The 16,200-nt window shown below is 46.7% G+C and overlaps 1 protein-coding gene across 4 annotated transcripts in view; it reads left to right on the top strand.

Moving 5' to 3' along the window:
- Window positions 1-16,200, top strand: part of CHD6 (chromodomain helicase DNA binding protein 6) — a 2,307,824-nt gene that overhangs the window by 1,529,684 nt on the left and 761,940 nt on the right. For all 4 annotated transcript variants that reach the window (XM_069652122.1, XM_069652123.1, XM_069652121.1 and 1 more), the window contains exon 27: window positions 12,988-13,042. In XM_069652122.1, the coding sequence (XP_069508223.1) occupies window positions 12,988-13,042 (55 nt within the window). The remainder of the gene's footprint in view (window positions 1-12,987; window positions 13,043-16,200) is intronic.

Here is a 16,200-nt window from a genome sequence, read left to right as displayed (position 1 = left end):
TGCTCCAGCTGATTCGCGTTCTGCTTGGGTATGGACTGTAGATACTTTGGTAAGTTATATAGCTCTGTTGGTGACCCTCTCATGATTTCTGAATGGTATCTCAATAATTCCGCAATGTTATCCGCATCGGTGTAGAGGGCTTTGCCGTCCGCTCCAGTTATTGTGAGGATGTTGTTTCTGGCTCGAGTCTTTATCAATTTTTGTACTAGTACTCTATTCGCTTTGTTCCCCTTCATGTAATAAAATTGTTTTGTGAAGGCTAAGGATTTAGCGGTGCGGTCGGCGCAGTGCATTTCGAAGGCTGTTTTAGCCTTTCTTAGCGCTCTCTCAGCCTTTCTGGAGTATCGTCTTTTCAGGTCGGTCTCCAGGTGATTCACCCTCTCCTCCAATCTGGCTGCGGCTATATTAGAGACCCTTCGTCGTTCTGCACCTGCACTAATTAGAGAGCCTCTGACAACTGCCTTCATTGCATCCCAGATGGTGTTAATGGGAGAGGTCTCCGTGGTGTTTTCTTTGAAGTAGTTGACTATTGTGTTCTCTATTTCCATCTTGATGCATTCATCCAGTAGCAAAGCATCATTCAGTTTCCAGTGTCTTTGTGCCGGGAGCTTTTGCCCCGATATAGCTAGTTTCGGCGACACTGGGGCACAATCCGAGATCATACAGCTGTGCATTGCCGTTGCTTCCAAACATGGGTAAATGACCCCCGAGATCAAAATAAGGTTAATTCTTGAGAAGCCTTTATGCACCGGAGAATAATGGGAGTAGTCTCTTAAGGTCCCGTTAAAGAGCCTCCAGGCATCCACTGTTTCCGTTTCCCATAATGGTTTGGCTAATGAGAGTGCTTGTGTATAGTCAGTTTTAGTGGGCGGAAGGGTCTTGTCCATCTGGGGATTCGGCATTGAGTTAAAGTCCCCGCCCATGATCAGATGCCCTTCTTGGAATGCTAAAATGGTTGGGATTACATTTGCGACGAAGGTAGCTTGAGCAGAGTTGGGACCATAAATTGACGCTATGGTGATTGGGAGCTCCTCAAACATCCCCTTGAGTAGGAGGAATCGCCCATTTGAATCTCTTTTTATAGTGACTTTTGTTAGGGGTATCCTATCGATTAAGAGTATTGCCCCTCCCCTTTTCTTTTGGGCCGAGGTGGCAAAATATGCCTTTTGGTACCTGTTAAATCTTACTCTGTGTTCGTCTTCCTGCAGTAAATGAGTTTCTTGAAGCAACACAATGTCTCCCGCTAATTGTCCCAGCCTGTGTTCTACGGATTTCCGCTTCCTTGGCGAGTTGAGCCCTTGCACATTCCATGAGTGAATTGTTAGTGCACTCGTATCAGCCATATTCTTTTATTCCTTTTTTATCTGAGAATGAGCTCATGTCCGTCTGCTGAGAATGATCCTCCATATCTGAAGCAGCTATGATGCTTTGGTAATGTTTTGTTGTTGCTGTTGTTGACTTGTCATTATGTGATCTTGAGTCCTGGGCTGAACAGCTGGGGCCTCCAGACCCAGGGTATCCATTTGTCTTTCGAAAGTCCCTTCTCCTTCCCCGACCCCCCCATAGAACAAACATGTAGGATGAACAATGTCCTACTGCCACCGGGAACTGGTGACGCCGATGCGCATATCTTGGCCAACTGAGCCGCCGAGTCAACTGTAAACTTAGAGAAGAAATGCTGTGTGCCCCCTGCTTGGGGTGTCGATTCCTGTGCCTTGTTGGGCGTGTGCTCCAACGTGAGACTCTCCTCATTTGGACCCGAGGATCCATCCCTCTTGCCTATTTTCAGTTGGCTTATTCCATGGTAAAAGATCTACCATCCGGGATTTTGATGTATGTACGTAGCTAGATATCAACCAGGAATGGAGCTTTTTCTAGGTGGCCCTCTGGGTCTGCGTCGTTTCGACCATTCTCCATCGGAAGGTTTATTGTGCTGAGATTTTGGCGGTTCCTCAGAGTCTGATCCTCCTCCTGTTTCTGCGATGCCCATGAATTTGTCGGCCTCTTTCTTTGAACGGATTTGTCTCAGAGTCCCTTCCCAAGTGAACCTGACCGACGTCAGGAATCCCCAGTGATGGGTAATCTTTTTCCCCCCTCAGCCACTCTGTGAATGTTCTCATGGCTCGGCGCTTCTGGAGCGCAGAGTTTGCCAAGTCTTGATATAGTGATATGTTGGATCCTTGGAACGTTATTTGGCCCATTTGTCGTGCTTCATTCATGATTTCTACCTTGATTTGATAGAAATGGACCCTTACCAGGACATCTGGGGGGAAGTTGGAAGTTGATCTCAGAGCCGCCCTGTGTACCCGGTCCAACTCCAGGGCTGCTTCATCCAGCAGGGTTATGATGAATCTGAGCAGTTGAGAGACATAGTTTCTTAGCTCTGTGTATGGTATGGATGCTGGTATCCCCCGGATGCGGATGTTGTTTCTCCACGATCGATTTTCGGCATCTTCTTGTTTCGTTTCCAAGAGTTCACACCTTTCTTCCAGAGCTCTGATTTTATCCCTGCCGATCTCACCTTCAAACCGCTGGTCGCAAACTCTGACTCAAGCTCCGCTGTCCTTCTCTCCACCTCCATCACTTTCTTGTCCAAGGAGTTTATTTTTTTGGTTACTTCTTCTGTGCTTTTATGAATTTCCTTTGTCAGTGCCGCGAGTAGTTCCTGCAGGTCTTAGTTACCATTTACGCTGCATTGTTCGCTGAAGCCTCGTTGGCGGGATTCTTTACGCCGGGGGGAGTCTCGGGCGTTTCCCCTTTCTTGGAGCGTTCGGTCGAGGAATTGGCCATCAATGCTGCAATATCTGTTTGCTTGGACATCTTCCCACTTCTAGACATCCTTGCCCCTGATTAAACTCCAACTCACCCCCTTGGCGCTCTTTACGCTTGTTTACTCTGCTGCAGGGTGAGGGGCGACAGTGAGCCAGAGGGGTCCAGTGGTCAGAGCGAGCAAATTCTTTGGTGATCTTGGTCTGGTGATCACTTTATGATATAGCTTCAAGAATGGTTCCTCCGGGTTGTGTACGGGACTTTGATTCCCCGCCTCTGCCTTCTTCCACCCTGCGATTGAGGGGTTTGCTGCGTTCAATGCCCCACTCCTCACCCTGTCTCTGCCGTACTGCCGTGTTCGCCCTAGGGCTGCTTGTTCCTCCGTTCTCCAAGGCTGCGGGGGCCCCGACGAGCCTGATCATTTATACGCACTAACGCGCAGTGCAATGGCTCTGCAATCACGCCATTCGCCACGGCCTCCGACCCCTGCCTCGGAGCAGGCAGTTCCCCCTCTGTGGATGAGGCTCGGTTACGCGACACAGTTCCATGCGGCAAGCGAGGTCTGCGTAAACATGATCCCCTCCATGTTGCCTTGGGAAGCGCGAGCTGCATCACCTTTTTATCTCCTTTTTTCCCTCCAGCAACCTGGGCCAGGGATGTGGGCTAATGCTTGGGCGGGATCCTCCGAAGTGCGAGGGAAGAACCCAGGGCTTCTTGAGTCCTCTTCTGATCCGCGCCCCCGCCCGTCAGAAATCCTCACTGCTCCGCTGTCCAGTATCTCCCGGGAGCCTGACCCCAGCTTCCCGGGACTGGCTGGAGGATTGCTGGCACACGGCACTCTTGGTTACGCCCCTACGATACCGCATGGGTCAGACAGTTCCTCGGCAGCCCTTGTCGTGTTCATACGGCTGCACCTCCCCCATTCCGCCGCATCTTGTAGTTCAGTGGAGCGGCCGCCATCTTGCCGCCAGGGGATTCTCGGGCTCTAAATGCGTCCGATCGCGGAAGGCTGGGCTCCGTTCAGGGTGCCACTCTCCGTGCCGCAGCTCCAGAGCTTCCCCCACGCTGCGGTCCTTTTTTTGCGAAAAACGAGGGCTGGAGACGGCGATATTGCGTTCTGCGCATCGGGCCAGCCAGGAGCTTCTACGAAGTCATGCCGATCACGGCAGCTCCAAGCCATGCCCCGCAATCAGAGTCAGTTTATTCAAATGTTCAACTCCAGGTTTTTCCCCCACAAACCTAATCACAACATTACAACACAATGCATTCGCCTCTGCGCACATCAAAGAAAAAAGCCCTCAAAGCCAGTTCCATTCCCACTGTATGCACCAAGTCAACACAGGGCAATCCTGTTCGCACTGAAGGTTGGAATGGTTGACAGTATCGAAAGTAGCAGAGAGGTCGAGAAGAATAAGAATAGATGAACAGATAGCATGATGAGCGGAAGAGATGTTGTTGCTGACATTGAGAAGAGCAGACTCAGTAGAGTGCAGAGTTTGGAAGCCAGATTGAAGAGGATCCTGGGGTTTGTGTGTGTCATGGAACTCAGTGAGTCGGGTGAAAGTTACACTCTTTAGCATTTTGAAATGGGTAGAAGAGAGACACGACGAAAGTTGGCAGGTTCTAGGCAAGATTTCTAAAGGATCGGAATGACAGTAGCTGACTTATAGGATGATGGAAAAATGGCACTGTTAAGGTAGGAGTTGAAGAGGGAAGTAAGATATAAAGCAACACCGGGAGCTATGAGTTTTGCTATGTGTGGGGATAGAGGGTCGATGGGGGCACATGAAGGCTTACCCCTAAGGAGAAGGTCGGGAAACTCATCGGGGTTAGTGGGGGTGGGGGAGAGACTTTGTTGCAGGCGAGGAGGGTAGAGGTGGTGGAGAAAAGTGACCAGGTTGGGGATAGGTCCTTTGTGAGGTTAATTTGAATGTTGGAAATGTTTGAAGCAAGATGCAGAGTTAGATTCTATGTCAAGACCGGAGGCTCACATTATGCTTCTCTTTCTTTATTTAAATATTTAAAGAAAGTTCAGCAGCAAGATATTTTGTCAGTGTACAGAAAATATAACAATACATTTAACAATGAAACGGCATAATATGTCCTATAAGTCCTGAAATAACATGAAACTTCATTTCCCAGAGGCCTGTGGAAAAAGTTCAATATGAGGTCACCAACATGTGACCAGTATCCGCCAATGAGTGATCAAGTCCCCAAATAAGCAGTCTTGAATATGTTGCACTTCTCTTTCTTTGCTGCTCACAGCAAGATATAAGTACATCATATTCAAAACTGTATTATTGTCTACTAGTTCGTATTTGTTGCATTTTGCCATATGCTTGTTTATATTGAGGCTTTGCTTCAAAACTAGAATTCGCTGCATGTCGTTAAAGAGTTAACATTCTTAGTCACAGATGCTCTACGCGCCATCAGCTGTGTGATTAGATCTCTTCGACGCCAGCTGCTTCCTGCTGGCGTCTGAGAGTACTGCGCGGCCAAGTAATCAGTATTTTTTGGCTTTACAAGCCGTTTATGCTGTCAACGCGAGAGTCCGCCTTCGTGAACCCTCGCCTGTGTTCTCCTCTGCTTTCCCGATTCGTATTGTGTGAGGCAGTTCGGGGAAGCAGCGGCTTCGACCTCCGTGTGACCGCGGTTCCGCCCGCGGTCACCAGAGGGAGTGCCTGCTCCAGCAGGTGCTTTCTTCAGCTTTCTGGCACTCGCAACCGCATTTTTTGTTACGTTTCATAACGAATTTGCGATCGTGGGTGCCAGGAGCTGTTCTTCTCCACATTTTTTCTACATTCTGATTCAGCTCATTTAAAAAAAAAAAAAAAAAAAAAAGAAAAGGGAGTACAGAAAGTTGCAATTTTACATCATGGCAGCTCAGTATTCACTCATGAGGACCAGGATTGGCCTGAATACGAGGAAGATACTTATGAAATTGATGAAGTGGCGAAGGCAAGCAGCCTGGAAAAGGTGCTGGGTCCCACAGAGGAGACTAGCATCAAGAGAGCTGTATCGGAGACGCTCCTGCCTATCCAGCAGCACTTGGACAACATGGAGGAGCAACTACAAGAGAACTCCCTACCAAGAAAAAAGACTCAAAAAAGAAAGCACCTTTCGGATGGGGGATGTATTCCGACTCTACGACCCCCCCACCCCCCACGAGCCAGCCAGAACCAGCCACTGCTGCCCTTTCAGACGCCTTCTCCAGGCTGAAAAAGGCCTTTTTGAATAGGAAGGAAACCCTTTCCGCTAATGGACCCTATTGCCTTGAGGAAGAAAACAGGGGTACCAGACCCTCGAGCCCAGAGGGATACCAACAGGTCTTTGACCAAGAAGGTTATGATTATAACAGTTTATCTCCTGTCTCCTCCAACAAAGACACACAAACAATAGGGTCATGACCCTCAACCTCAGGGATTGCAGCAGCCCCCGTCCCTAAGAAGCCAGATAAGGAGCATTCCTCCTCTAAGGGGATGTTTTCCCCGGAAGTCTTGGTGCATCCCAGATCTTCTGACTGGGAACCATCTCCAAGGACAACAGAATACATTAAAGACAGGCTGCGCAAGTCTTTAGACAAAGAAGTTTGAGCGAGACTCAAAGCAGAATGCCCACGCCCGGGAATCCCAGACAAGGTAGCCCTGACACTGGAGTTAGACTCCAAAATGATTACTTTCTTGGGAAAGAATGCTAAGGATCCACGAAAGGGCATAGATCGTGCCTGGAAGTCCTGCCAAGACGGGGTGCTGGACGTCACCGGTCCGCTAGCAGAAATGATGGATCTGGCTGAAGCAGCCATAGCCACAAGTGATCCTATTGACCCAGTGATCCTTTTGGGCTGGGCTCAAAGAACCATTTGTTTGTTGGGCAACGCCAGCTGTGCCATTTCAGTCAAGCGCCGCAAGGGTATCCTCTACAAAATCGATGCCAAGCTATCTGAGTTAGCAGACAACGAATCCGGAGCCGCTGCCCAGGGTCTGCTTTTCGGCGACTCCTTCGTGAAGGAGATGTCCAGGTTTGTTGGGACCTTCACTGCACTAGACAAAGCGCAATCCTCCATAAAGAGAGTTTTTTCTTCAAAAAGATTTGCCAGGGCCGGACGAGGTAGAGGTCGCTCGTCCGGCCGATACTCTCTTGATCGAAGACCTCAGCAATCTAGGGATCATCAAGCCTGGCAGGATCGCACAGACACCTTCTTCCCTTCGAGAGGGTGAGGAAGAGGTTGTGGTTGGAGGAGAGCTGCCCGATACCCAGCACAGCAACAAACCACAGGCCAGTCTACCTATCGCAGCGCCCGCGCAGTTAACGCCTATAGGAGCGAAGCTAGCTCCTTTTGCGCATGCATGGGGTTCCTTATCAGGGGACACTTGATGCACCTGGAATTCTTCGCGCAACCTTTTCAGACAGGTCGTCCCGTTCCGATTACAATGTCCAAAGAGGACGAGATAGCGCTAGACAAGGAAATTCACAGTTTAGCATTGAAACAAGCGATTCGCCCCTGCACAAGTCTAGGCGGTTTCTTCAGCCCCATATTTCTGGTGCGTAGGAAGCAGAAAGTGCATCCAGTCATAAACCTGAGAGCCCTCAACGATTTTATCGTTTATCGTCATTTCAAGATGGAGGGTATTCACATGCTCAGGGACCTCCTGAGACCCAGCGACTGGCTTATGCAGCTGGACCTGAAAGATGCGTACCTTGCGGTGCCCATACATCAGGACCACGCAAGCTACCTGAGATTCTCCTGGAAACACAGACTGGGAATTCACGAGCCTACCATTCGGTCTCTCTTCAGCTCCTTGGGCTTTTCACCAAGCTGCTGAGACCAGTAGTGGCACATTTAAGAGAACAAGGTGTCTGACTGATAATATATTTGGACGATATTATCTTCATGGCGCAATCTCAAGCTCTGGTCGAACAGCAGACCAAGCTGGCCATAGATCTACTACACAGTCTCGGATTCCTCATAAATTGGGAGAAATCTTTCCTCCACGCATCCAAAAACCTAGAGTTTTTAGGGTTCGTCGTCGACACCGAAATGGCTCAGCTCCGCCTCCTGGCAGCCAAGATTCACTCCACCAAACGGGAAATCCGCAGACTCCTGCAGAGGGACAATATATCCCTTCGAGACCTAGCGAGGGTAATAGGACTTCTCTCCTCTATCCAAGCTGTTTTTCCCGGACCTCTACACTATCGAGAGTTACAGAGGCTAAAGGGACAGCATTTAAGACGCAGTCTTTCTTACTCACAGCGACTGACTCTATCACCAGAAGCGAGAACGGAACTCAACTGGTGACTCATACACATGGAGGCCTGGAACGGCTGGGCAATCTTCGGATCTGCCCCAGATCTAGTTAGAGAGTCAGACGCCAGCCGTTCCGGCTGGGGAGCGAGATGCGGTCCAGTGGCCACAGGAGGAACATGGTCAACTCAGGAACTCGAAATGCATATAAACTGCCTAGAGCTCCTAGCGGGTTCCTTCGCAGTACGCTCCTTTACCAAAGACAGAGTGAGTTGTTGTATCTTACTAAAGATGGGCAACATTTCAGCAGTAAGATACATCAATCATCTGGGTGGCACTAAATCTCGGCCCCTAGCGGAACTAGCCAAAGATTTTTGGCATTACTGTCTAGAACACCGGATTTCAGTCACAGCAGAATATCTACCAGACCTTACGAACGTGGTGGCGGATTGGTACTCCCAACATACAGTCGATTACAGCGACTGGAGGCTCGACAGAGAAGTCTTCCTTCGAATTCAGCAGGTTTGGAGTCCCATGTCCAAAGACCTGTTTGCCTCACGCCTGAACACTCCGCTACCAGTGTTTTTCAGCTGGAATCCAGATCCAGCAGCGACTGCAACAGACGCTTTCCTCCAGCATTGGACCAAAGATGTACACTATGCCTTTCCCCCCTTCAACATGATCGCGAGGACCCTGGCGAAGGCCCGTCAGGAACGAACAGAATTGGTTCTTATAGCCCCGGTCTGGACCTCTCAGACCTGGTATCCAGTTCTTCTGGAACTTTCTTTGGATTTTCCAATCCTTCTACCCCAATTTCCAGATCTCCCGCTGAATCCTGCGGGGCAGCGTCACCCCCTTCTCCTCCAAGGATACCTGGTCCTAGCAGCCTGGAGGATTTCAGGTCAAGGTGGAGAGTTCCAGGCATATCTCACATGGCAGTCAGCCTCATCAAAGAGAGTTGGGCCTCGGCCACCCTCAAAAGATACTCTAATTCATGGAACGCCTTGAGGAGCTGGTGTCAAGACAAAGGCTTACATCCAGTTCCGGCATCTGTAGAGGAAATTCTGAATTTCCTGGCATCCTTAGTGGAAAGGGGTCTGGCCTACAGAACAGTTAACGCATATCGCTCTATTTCAGCAGGCCACAACCCCATAGAAGGGATTCCAGCAGGTGAGCACCACCTAGTCTGCAGGCTACTCAAGCGCGTCAGACTTGCAGTTCCGCCTCCGTCTCATTACGGTAAACTTTGGGACAGTGCTGAACCTTTTTCTATCTTGGCCAGATAATGAGGAGTTATCCCGCACTGCCCTATCCGGCAAACTCACTACACTGCTCTGTCTCGTTTCCTGCAGCAGAGTTTCTGATGTCAGAGCCCTCGATCTGGCGGGCAGAACCTTCTCCCCCGACGGCATAGTGTTCCACATACATAGAAGGATGAAGTGCAACTCAAGAGTGATTTCTTAGCCTGCCTTTAGGGACCAGCCCAAGCTCTGCTTAGTCAGATGCCTCAAGGCTTGCAAAGAGGTTACGGCTCCCCTTAGAACCTCTCCTGATGGGCAACTGTTGATAGCCTTACGTAAACCTCATGAAGCAGTTCCGCTCCGACTCTAGCACGCTGGGTGCGGTGGACTTAAACCCAGGCAGGAATAGATGCCTTGCACTTCGGAGCCCACCCCGTGAGAGGAGCCATGGCTGCTAAGGCTTTTCAAGTCGGGATCAGACTGGAAGATATCATGAAAATGGCAGACTGGGCAAGTGAATCTGTATTCAAACAATTCTACCTGAAACCGGTAGAACAGCCGGCATCTATTGTGGTAAGTAAGCTTTAAACGAGCATAATGTGAGCTTCCGGTCTTGACACAGAATAAATATTTTCAGTAATAGCTTACTAGAAAGTCTTAATTCTATTAAAGACACGGAGGCGAGCATTATCCCAACCGGCGAGAAATTGGAATGGATCATGTTCAATGATTATATGTGCATTGCTAATTGTTAAATGATTTTGAATGCATGGCGGTTTTTCAAAATAACACAATGTATTTCTCTCCCACCCCTTTAAGGCAACTAGTGTTGTAATATGCATTAACTAACTGCAATTATCTCTCTCTCTCTTGACAGCGGCTACCGACAAATCCGCCTGATTCATGGCACTTTTTTCCCTGCTTCTACGAGTTGACTTCAGTGCCAAATCTTCTATCAGTCCAGTTCGCAGCTTCGAAAGAGGAAGTGCATCATATTCAAGACTGTTTATTTGGGGACTTGATCGCTCATTGGAGGATACTGGTCACATGTTGGTGACCTCATATTGAACTTTTTCCACAGGCCCCTGGGAAATGAAGTTTCATGTTATTTCAGGACTTATAGGACATATGTTTCATTGTTAAATGTATTGTTATATTTTTCTGTACACTGAGAAAATATCTTGCTGCTGAGCTTTCTTTAAATATTTAAATAAAGAAAGAGAAGCATAATGCTCGCCTCTGTGTCTTTAATAGAATTAAGACTTTCTAGTAAGCTATTATGGAAAATCTTTATTGTTAGCAGAAAGAATAGAGGAGATGGAGGGTTTAGGAGGTGAGAAAATCGAGTTGAGAGGTTTTTGGAGGCTCTTAGGTTGAGAGGAGGAAGATGAAATGAGAGAGAGATAGGAGTCCCGTTTGGCAGAGTCAAGAGCAGAAGAGTAGTTTTGAAGAGCAGTCAGTTTGGTTTGTAGATCCGAGGAGTGCCTAGAACATTGCCAAGTGTGAAGGTTTTTCCTCATTGTTGTTTTCAGGGTGAAGATGGTAGGTGTAATCCAAGGCTGTGTTGAGGAGGGTTTAGGAGTGAATGTAGTAAGAGGGAAGTGAGAGTAGAAGGCCACGTTAAGGGCAGCGTTAAAGTTAGTGAAGTCTTTATCAGTGGATGGAATGTTGAATTTTGCATTGGAGGAGAGCGTGTGGTGTAGGTCGGAGAAATAGGCAAGGAATTTGGAGGAGGGAAACCTGACTTGGTAATGTAAGTGGTAGATGGAGAGAGTGGGGTGGAAGTAGGAGTGGAGATTGAGGCCTGCCTCAAGGTACAGACCTCCTCTCCTGCTCAGAGGGACCGATCCTGCACCTGAATCTCCAGAGCCTGAACCTTTATGCCTAGCTGCTGAAAGGTTGATGCATAAGGAATGGGATTTGTCAGAGGACGTTCTAGACGTGCACCTCTCTGCTAGAAGCCCTACCACCAAATCAGTCTATGCTTGCAGGTGAAGTATGTTTTCGACTTGGTGCTGGTAGAGGTATCTGGACCCTTTTTTCTTGATCCACATCCTCTGTATTGGATTTTCTGCTATCTTGGACCTGGGCAGGCCTGCATATTGACACTTTGAAGGGGTATTTTGCAGCCATTTGTTTTTAAGGAAAACCCTGAGCGGGGCTAATTTTTCATGATACCCACTGTCATAAAATTCCTGTGCGGTTTTTGTAAAAGGTTTTCCCCCATGCCAGTTGGTTGTCCCGCTGCAGGATTTCAATTTAGTTTTAACATTGCTAAAGGACGCTCTGTTTGATCCTCTTCATTACTGTTGATTGAGATTTCTCACCCTTAAGGTGATTTTTCTGATGGCAGTCACTTTCGTTAGATGGGTTAGTGAGTTCCAGGCATTATCTTTTACAACTCCATACTTGGTATTCTCTCGGGAGAGGAGACATTGAGAGTTAGGCCATCCTTCCTCCCGACGGTGGTTTCAGATTTCCATGTCTCTCAAAAGATCCATCTTCCTGTCTTTTCTTTCCTCTGCCTCTTCCTTCAAAAGCAGAGGAGCATTTCCAACGGCTGGACCCGATGCAGGGCCGTCAGCCACTACGTCTCTCAGACAAGAGAGGCCAGAAGCTTTTCATTCGTTATGCTGGTGCCTGTGCTGGCAGGGCTGTGACCAAACAGACCCGGTTGAGGTGGATCGTTCTGTGCATCTCTGAATGCTTTGATCTGGCTGGAAAGAGGTCCCTGCGGGTCGCGGGGCTCACTCCGCCAGAGCATTGTCCGTAACTTCAGCTCTGCAACGTAGCATCCCTTTTCTGGATATTTTCCAAGAAGCCACGTGGGTTTCACTGCACATGTTTGCTAAAAATGACTGCTTGGAATTTGTCTAGTCCGGACACTCGTTTTGGGAGAGCTGTCCTTGAGATTTCTGGTTTAGTTGGTATACTTACGATCCTCCCTTCTCCAGCTCTGTGTACTGCTTTGTGCGTCTATCAAAGATGAGCAATCTGTGGGAAGGAGAAATCCATTAGAAGAGGAAATGTACTGCTCTGTAATGTTCTTTCTGATGAACGTTCCTCCCATGGATTCCTCATCACCTTCCATACCTGCCCCTCTTAGCAGATAAGTAGTACACCATGGTTCTGCGGTCACTCGGCATCAAAGTGCTAGAGAAAAAGGCTAGAACTAAGGGCACAGCGCCTTTTTATACACTAGCCCCAACGTCCTGTCCGTTGTGTAGAGGTGTCTGGTAAAGCTGTGCTGCACACCTGCCGGTGGAAAGGTTTCTGAAGAGTAGCTGCGCTGGGACATGCATATCAAAGATGAGGAATCTGTGGGAGGCACGTCCATCATAAAGAACATTACCGAGAGGTAAGTATTGTATTCTTTAGAAATGCACCTGTTTGTATCTTATGTTCTTTATGTCTGAACTTATTTTACTTGTTGGTTTTTGCAACCACGTTCACCTCTGATAGTTGAACCACAATCACGGTCCACAAAAGTATTGGTGAGCCTCGGGTACTCTAACAAGGCTTTACACACTCCCATTTTGGAAATGATTGTATTGTGGCATTGTTGTAAATCAATTTACATACTTGAGCATATAGCACCTATCCCACTCCTGTTTCAACATTATTTCTAAGCAGATTTGAATATAATTATTGTTGCCTAGAAACTTAAAAATCATTGTAATGTATAAATCTGCTGTTTTGTTGAATGACTTGAGGCTTGCTCTTTTATTTTGGTAGGATAATCTGGAAAACTGTGGCAAATTCATCTTGAAGTCTGAAGATAGCCATGCAGGTGAGAATGTTTCTTTGGACCAGACACTTAAGAGCAATGATTATATTGGATTAAATTCAGATATATTTTTTATTGGTTTTCAATGAATACAATGCCCCTTATTGAACTATGTCCATGACAAGATGGACTTTGTACTATTGGAGGCCAACAGCAGCAGCACCAATAAAAATAAAAATTGAAGTATGTGAAAACACACTAGGTAATATTTTTTTGTACCTAGATGATTTCATCTGGGAACGATAGCAGGAGTATTTTATCCTATTCATAGGAGCGACACTCTGTGACCATACTTTAGCCAGAGTAGCCCATCTGCAAAGTCCTTTAAGATAAATTGGTTTCCAAATTAGCTTTGACTAATGTCACTTAACATGGCTTTGCGTACACAGCTCTAACTACAGCCATTTATTTTCTTCTTAAAGTGTCCTACTGGGGCAGGCAGTCTTGATGAGCGTTTTCTGAAATCCAACTTACGAATAGTTTTTCCATCAGTGATCTTTTACAATGTAAACATGTTTTTTCTAAAATCATGGCCTTTCAGTCTTTTCCTCAGAGCCAAATGAACCATATAAATCACAAACTGTCTCATTTGAGCTATGGTGAACTCCTGTATTTGTTTTCAGTACTGCATTTTGTATCTGTATTCTACACCGTGGACGTTTGTAATCCTGGAACATGGAGAACGAAATACAGTACAAATGTTTTAATGTACTGACCCACCAGGCTTCCAGTAATAGTCTTTTTCATTCTTTGGTTTGGCAGTAGCAAACGTAATTAAGTTTAAACTGATTCACTCATCAGTTTATAATCAAGTAACGCTAATGGCTTTCAGACTTGAGTAAGATGCCTCAAGGCCACACCATTCTTCCTGGTTTGTAAATATGGACGAAGCTTACCTGAATCCCCATTACCAGTTCCTTAGAGGAACCATAGGCATGCTGATAGGTTATGAAGTAGGCACTTAAGATGCCCTAAGCGCATAAATCCCTAAAACCAATTCATGATATGGGCAGATGTTTCTGACCAAACAGAGGACAAAGCAGAAACGAGGTGCGTTGAGCACACTTTGTAGTCCAAATAATTGTCATATGCTTCAATTATATCTTTTAAATTGAATTGCTAACAAATTGGATTTTTTATTGATTTTAGTCATTGTAATTGTTGCACTCTAAGTTTAGACCCTTTTACTCCATTTTGTAAACCTTTAAAATATTTCTACTTTGAATCATCACTGCAAAGCTGCATGAGAGGGTTCTGAGGCCGTCGCGCTCCAGTTTTCTCATTTTGCTATGCCACAGGCATAAAACACTGACACAAAGCCTGTTTGTGCCTGTTCAGGCATTTTGGCGGCTGACACAGCACCATGACCCTTGCTGCTGCATTTTTTTTAATTTGAATCAGGTACCTGGTATGCCATTTTTATTTATCCTTTCAAAACCCCTTGGTCTTCTTACTTTAGCCTCACCATCTGTTGCCAAACCTGGGGATTAAAACATGCTTCTGGATTTAAATTATGGACACAGTTCTTTTTTACCCTATGTGCCCACAATTAGACTCCACTGCATTTATAAAAGTAGAGAAACCATGAAGTCCATAAACACCAAGACCTTAACTTAATCGTAGCTCTTTTTTGCATGCTGCCTTAGTCAGTGCCAGATCAGCTGTAAAGAATGCAGCCGCACTTAATGATCGTATTGAGACCAATAAATGATGCTTTTTATCACTGAAGCCTGGTTTACTACCAGTTCCGTAGCTCATCTTCTGTTACCTGATAACTACCAAATTAAATGGTCTAACCGTGAATCCCAGAAAGGGGGGTCGATAACATTGGCAAGTCTAACTTGGTATTGTCTAATCTACACTCCTTGAACTAGGATGAGACCTCTCAAATATACTCCAGCAATCTATTTCTATCGCTGACATTTTCTTAGCTACTGGCCTCCCTGCCCCACTGACATCTTTTTGGACAATTTTGAGCTTTATCCTGGCACAGAAGGCCTTCACTACTCCAGTTTAGCATTTCTTGGAGATAATTGGCGTGTCACTCCTGATGAGCCAGACTGCATCAAACTCAATGAATTTCCCCAGTCCCATGATCTTCTTTTGCTTATGTCTTCTGCTTCTCATAAATGTGGTTATTATTTTTACCTAGTACTGTTTAAAGGTAACACTATATCCTATAAGGACACCATGCCAGTTGTATGGTCTGATCACTACAGTATAACATTCTCTATTCACACAGATCATGAAGGTCCCTATAAAGCCCCCCCTGGCCACTGACATTTTACTACTTATATAAAAAAGACCTAAATCTAATTACAGGTGCACCATTATGTTAATCTTAAAGGTATTTATACTGTGCACCGTCACCACCGGAAGTGGTCTTCAGGCGCTCTGCGGATCTGAAAAGGAAGGGGGGGTAGTAGGTTGTAGCAGGAATAGGATAGTGAGAGTAGTGATATCCTGTTAGCCGCTTCGGTTCGGTTTGCACTGTTTGCCGGGCTTAAGTGCATTTTCCGGTTGGTGCGAATTCCCATGTGGTGTTTTGCTGCTGTTGCAATGTGGTGAAGTATGTGTGGATTGCTGTGCAGAGGTGGTTGTGTGAGTTTCAGTATGAGGAGTGTATGCGCAAAGTTGAGGTTTTAGAGTTTGGTTAGGCTTTTCTAACGTTTTTCTTTGCGTTTCTACGTTTAGCTTGTATGGTTATCCTGTGTGTGTCTGGCATTTGTAAATTGTTCATCTAGTTAGCAGGCATGTTGCAGAATTGCAGTTTCCTTTGTATTACTCCAGTGGAATGTGTACCTGGCTGGTGCTGGTGAGTTCCCTCGTTTAGGGATAGCAGGATTTAGCTTGGGTTATTCTGGTCTTTCCCTGCTCGTCATGTGTGGGGTCTTTACTTATCTAAGTTCCTCTCTGAGATAGCCGCAATGAGGACCAGGGTTGTCGGGGCATCCTCCCCCCGACCTCCGGTTAGGGAGGGCTAAATTGGATGCTATGGGATCCTTTGTATTACTCTAGTGGTTTGTGTATCTGGCTAGTGCAGGCGTTTTCCTGTTCAGGGTTTTCACGGTTTAGATCGGAGGATTTTGGTCCTTCCCTGCCCATCAGTGTTGGGGGTTCTTACCCATCTAGGTTTCCCCTAAGTGTTTGCGGTATGTGGA

This window comes from Ambystoma mexicanum, chromosome 3p, assembly GCF_040938575.1.
Source record: "Ambystoma mexicanum isolate Mex_15411 chromosome 3p, UKY_AmexF1_1, whole genome shotgun sequence".
Taxonomy (NCBI): domain Eukaryota; kingdom Metazoa; phylum Chordata; class Amphibia; order Caudata; family Ambystomatidae; genus Ambystoma; species Ambystoma mexicanum.
Note: the sequence above shows the minus strand (reverse complement) of the source record. Positions and strands in the feature narration are given on the sequence as shown.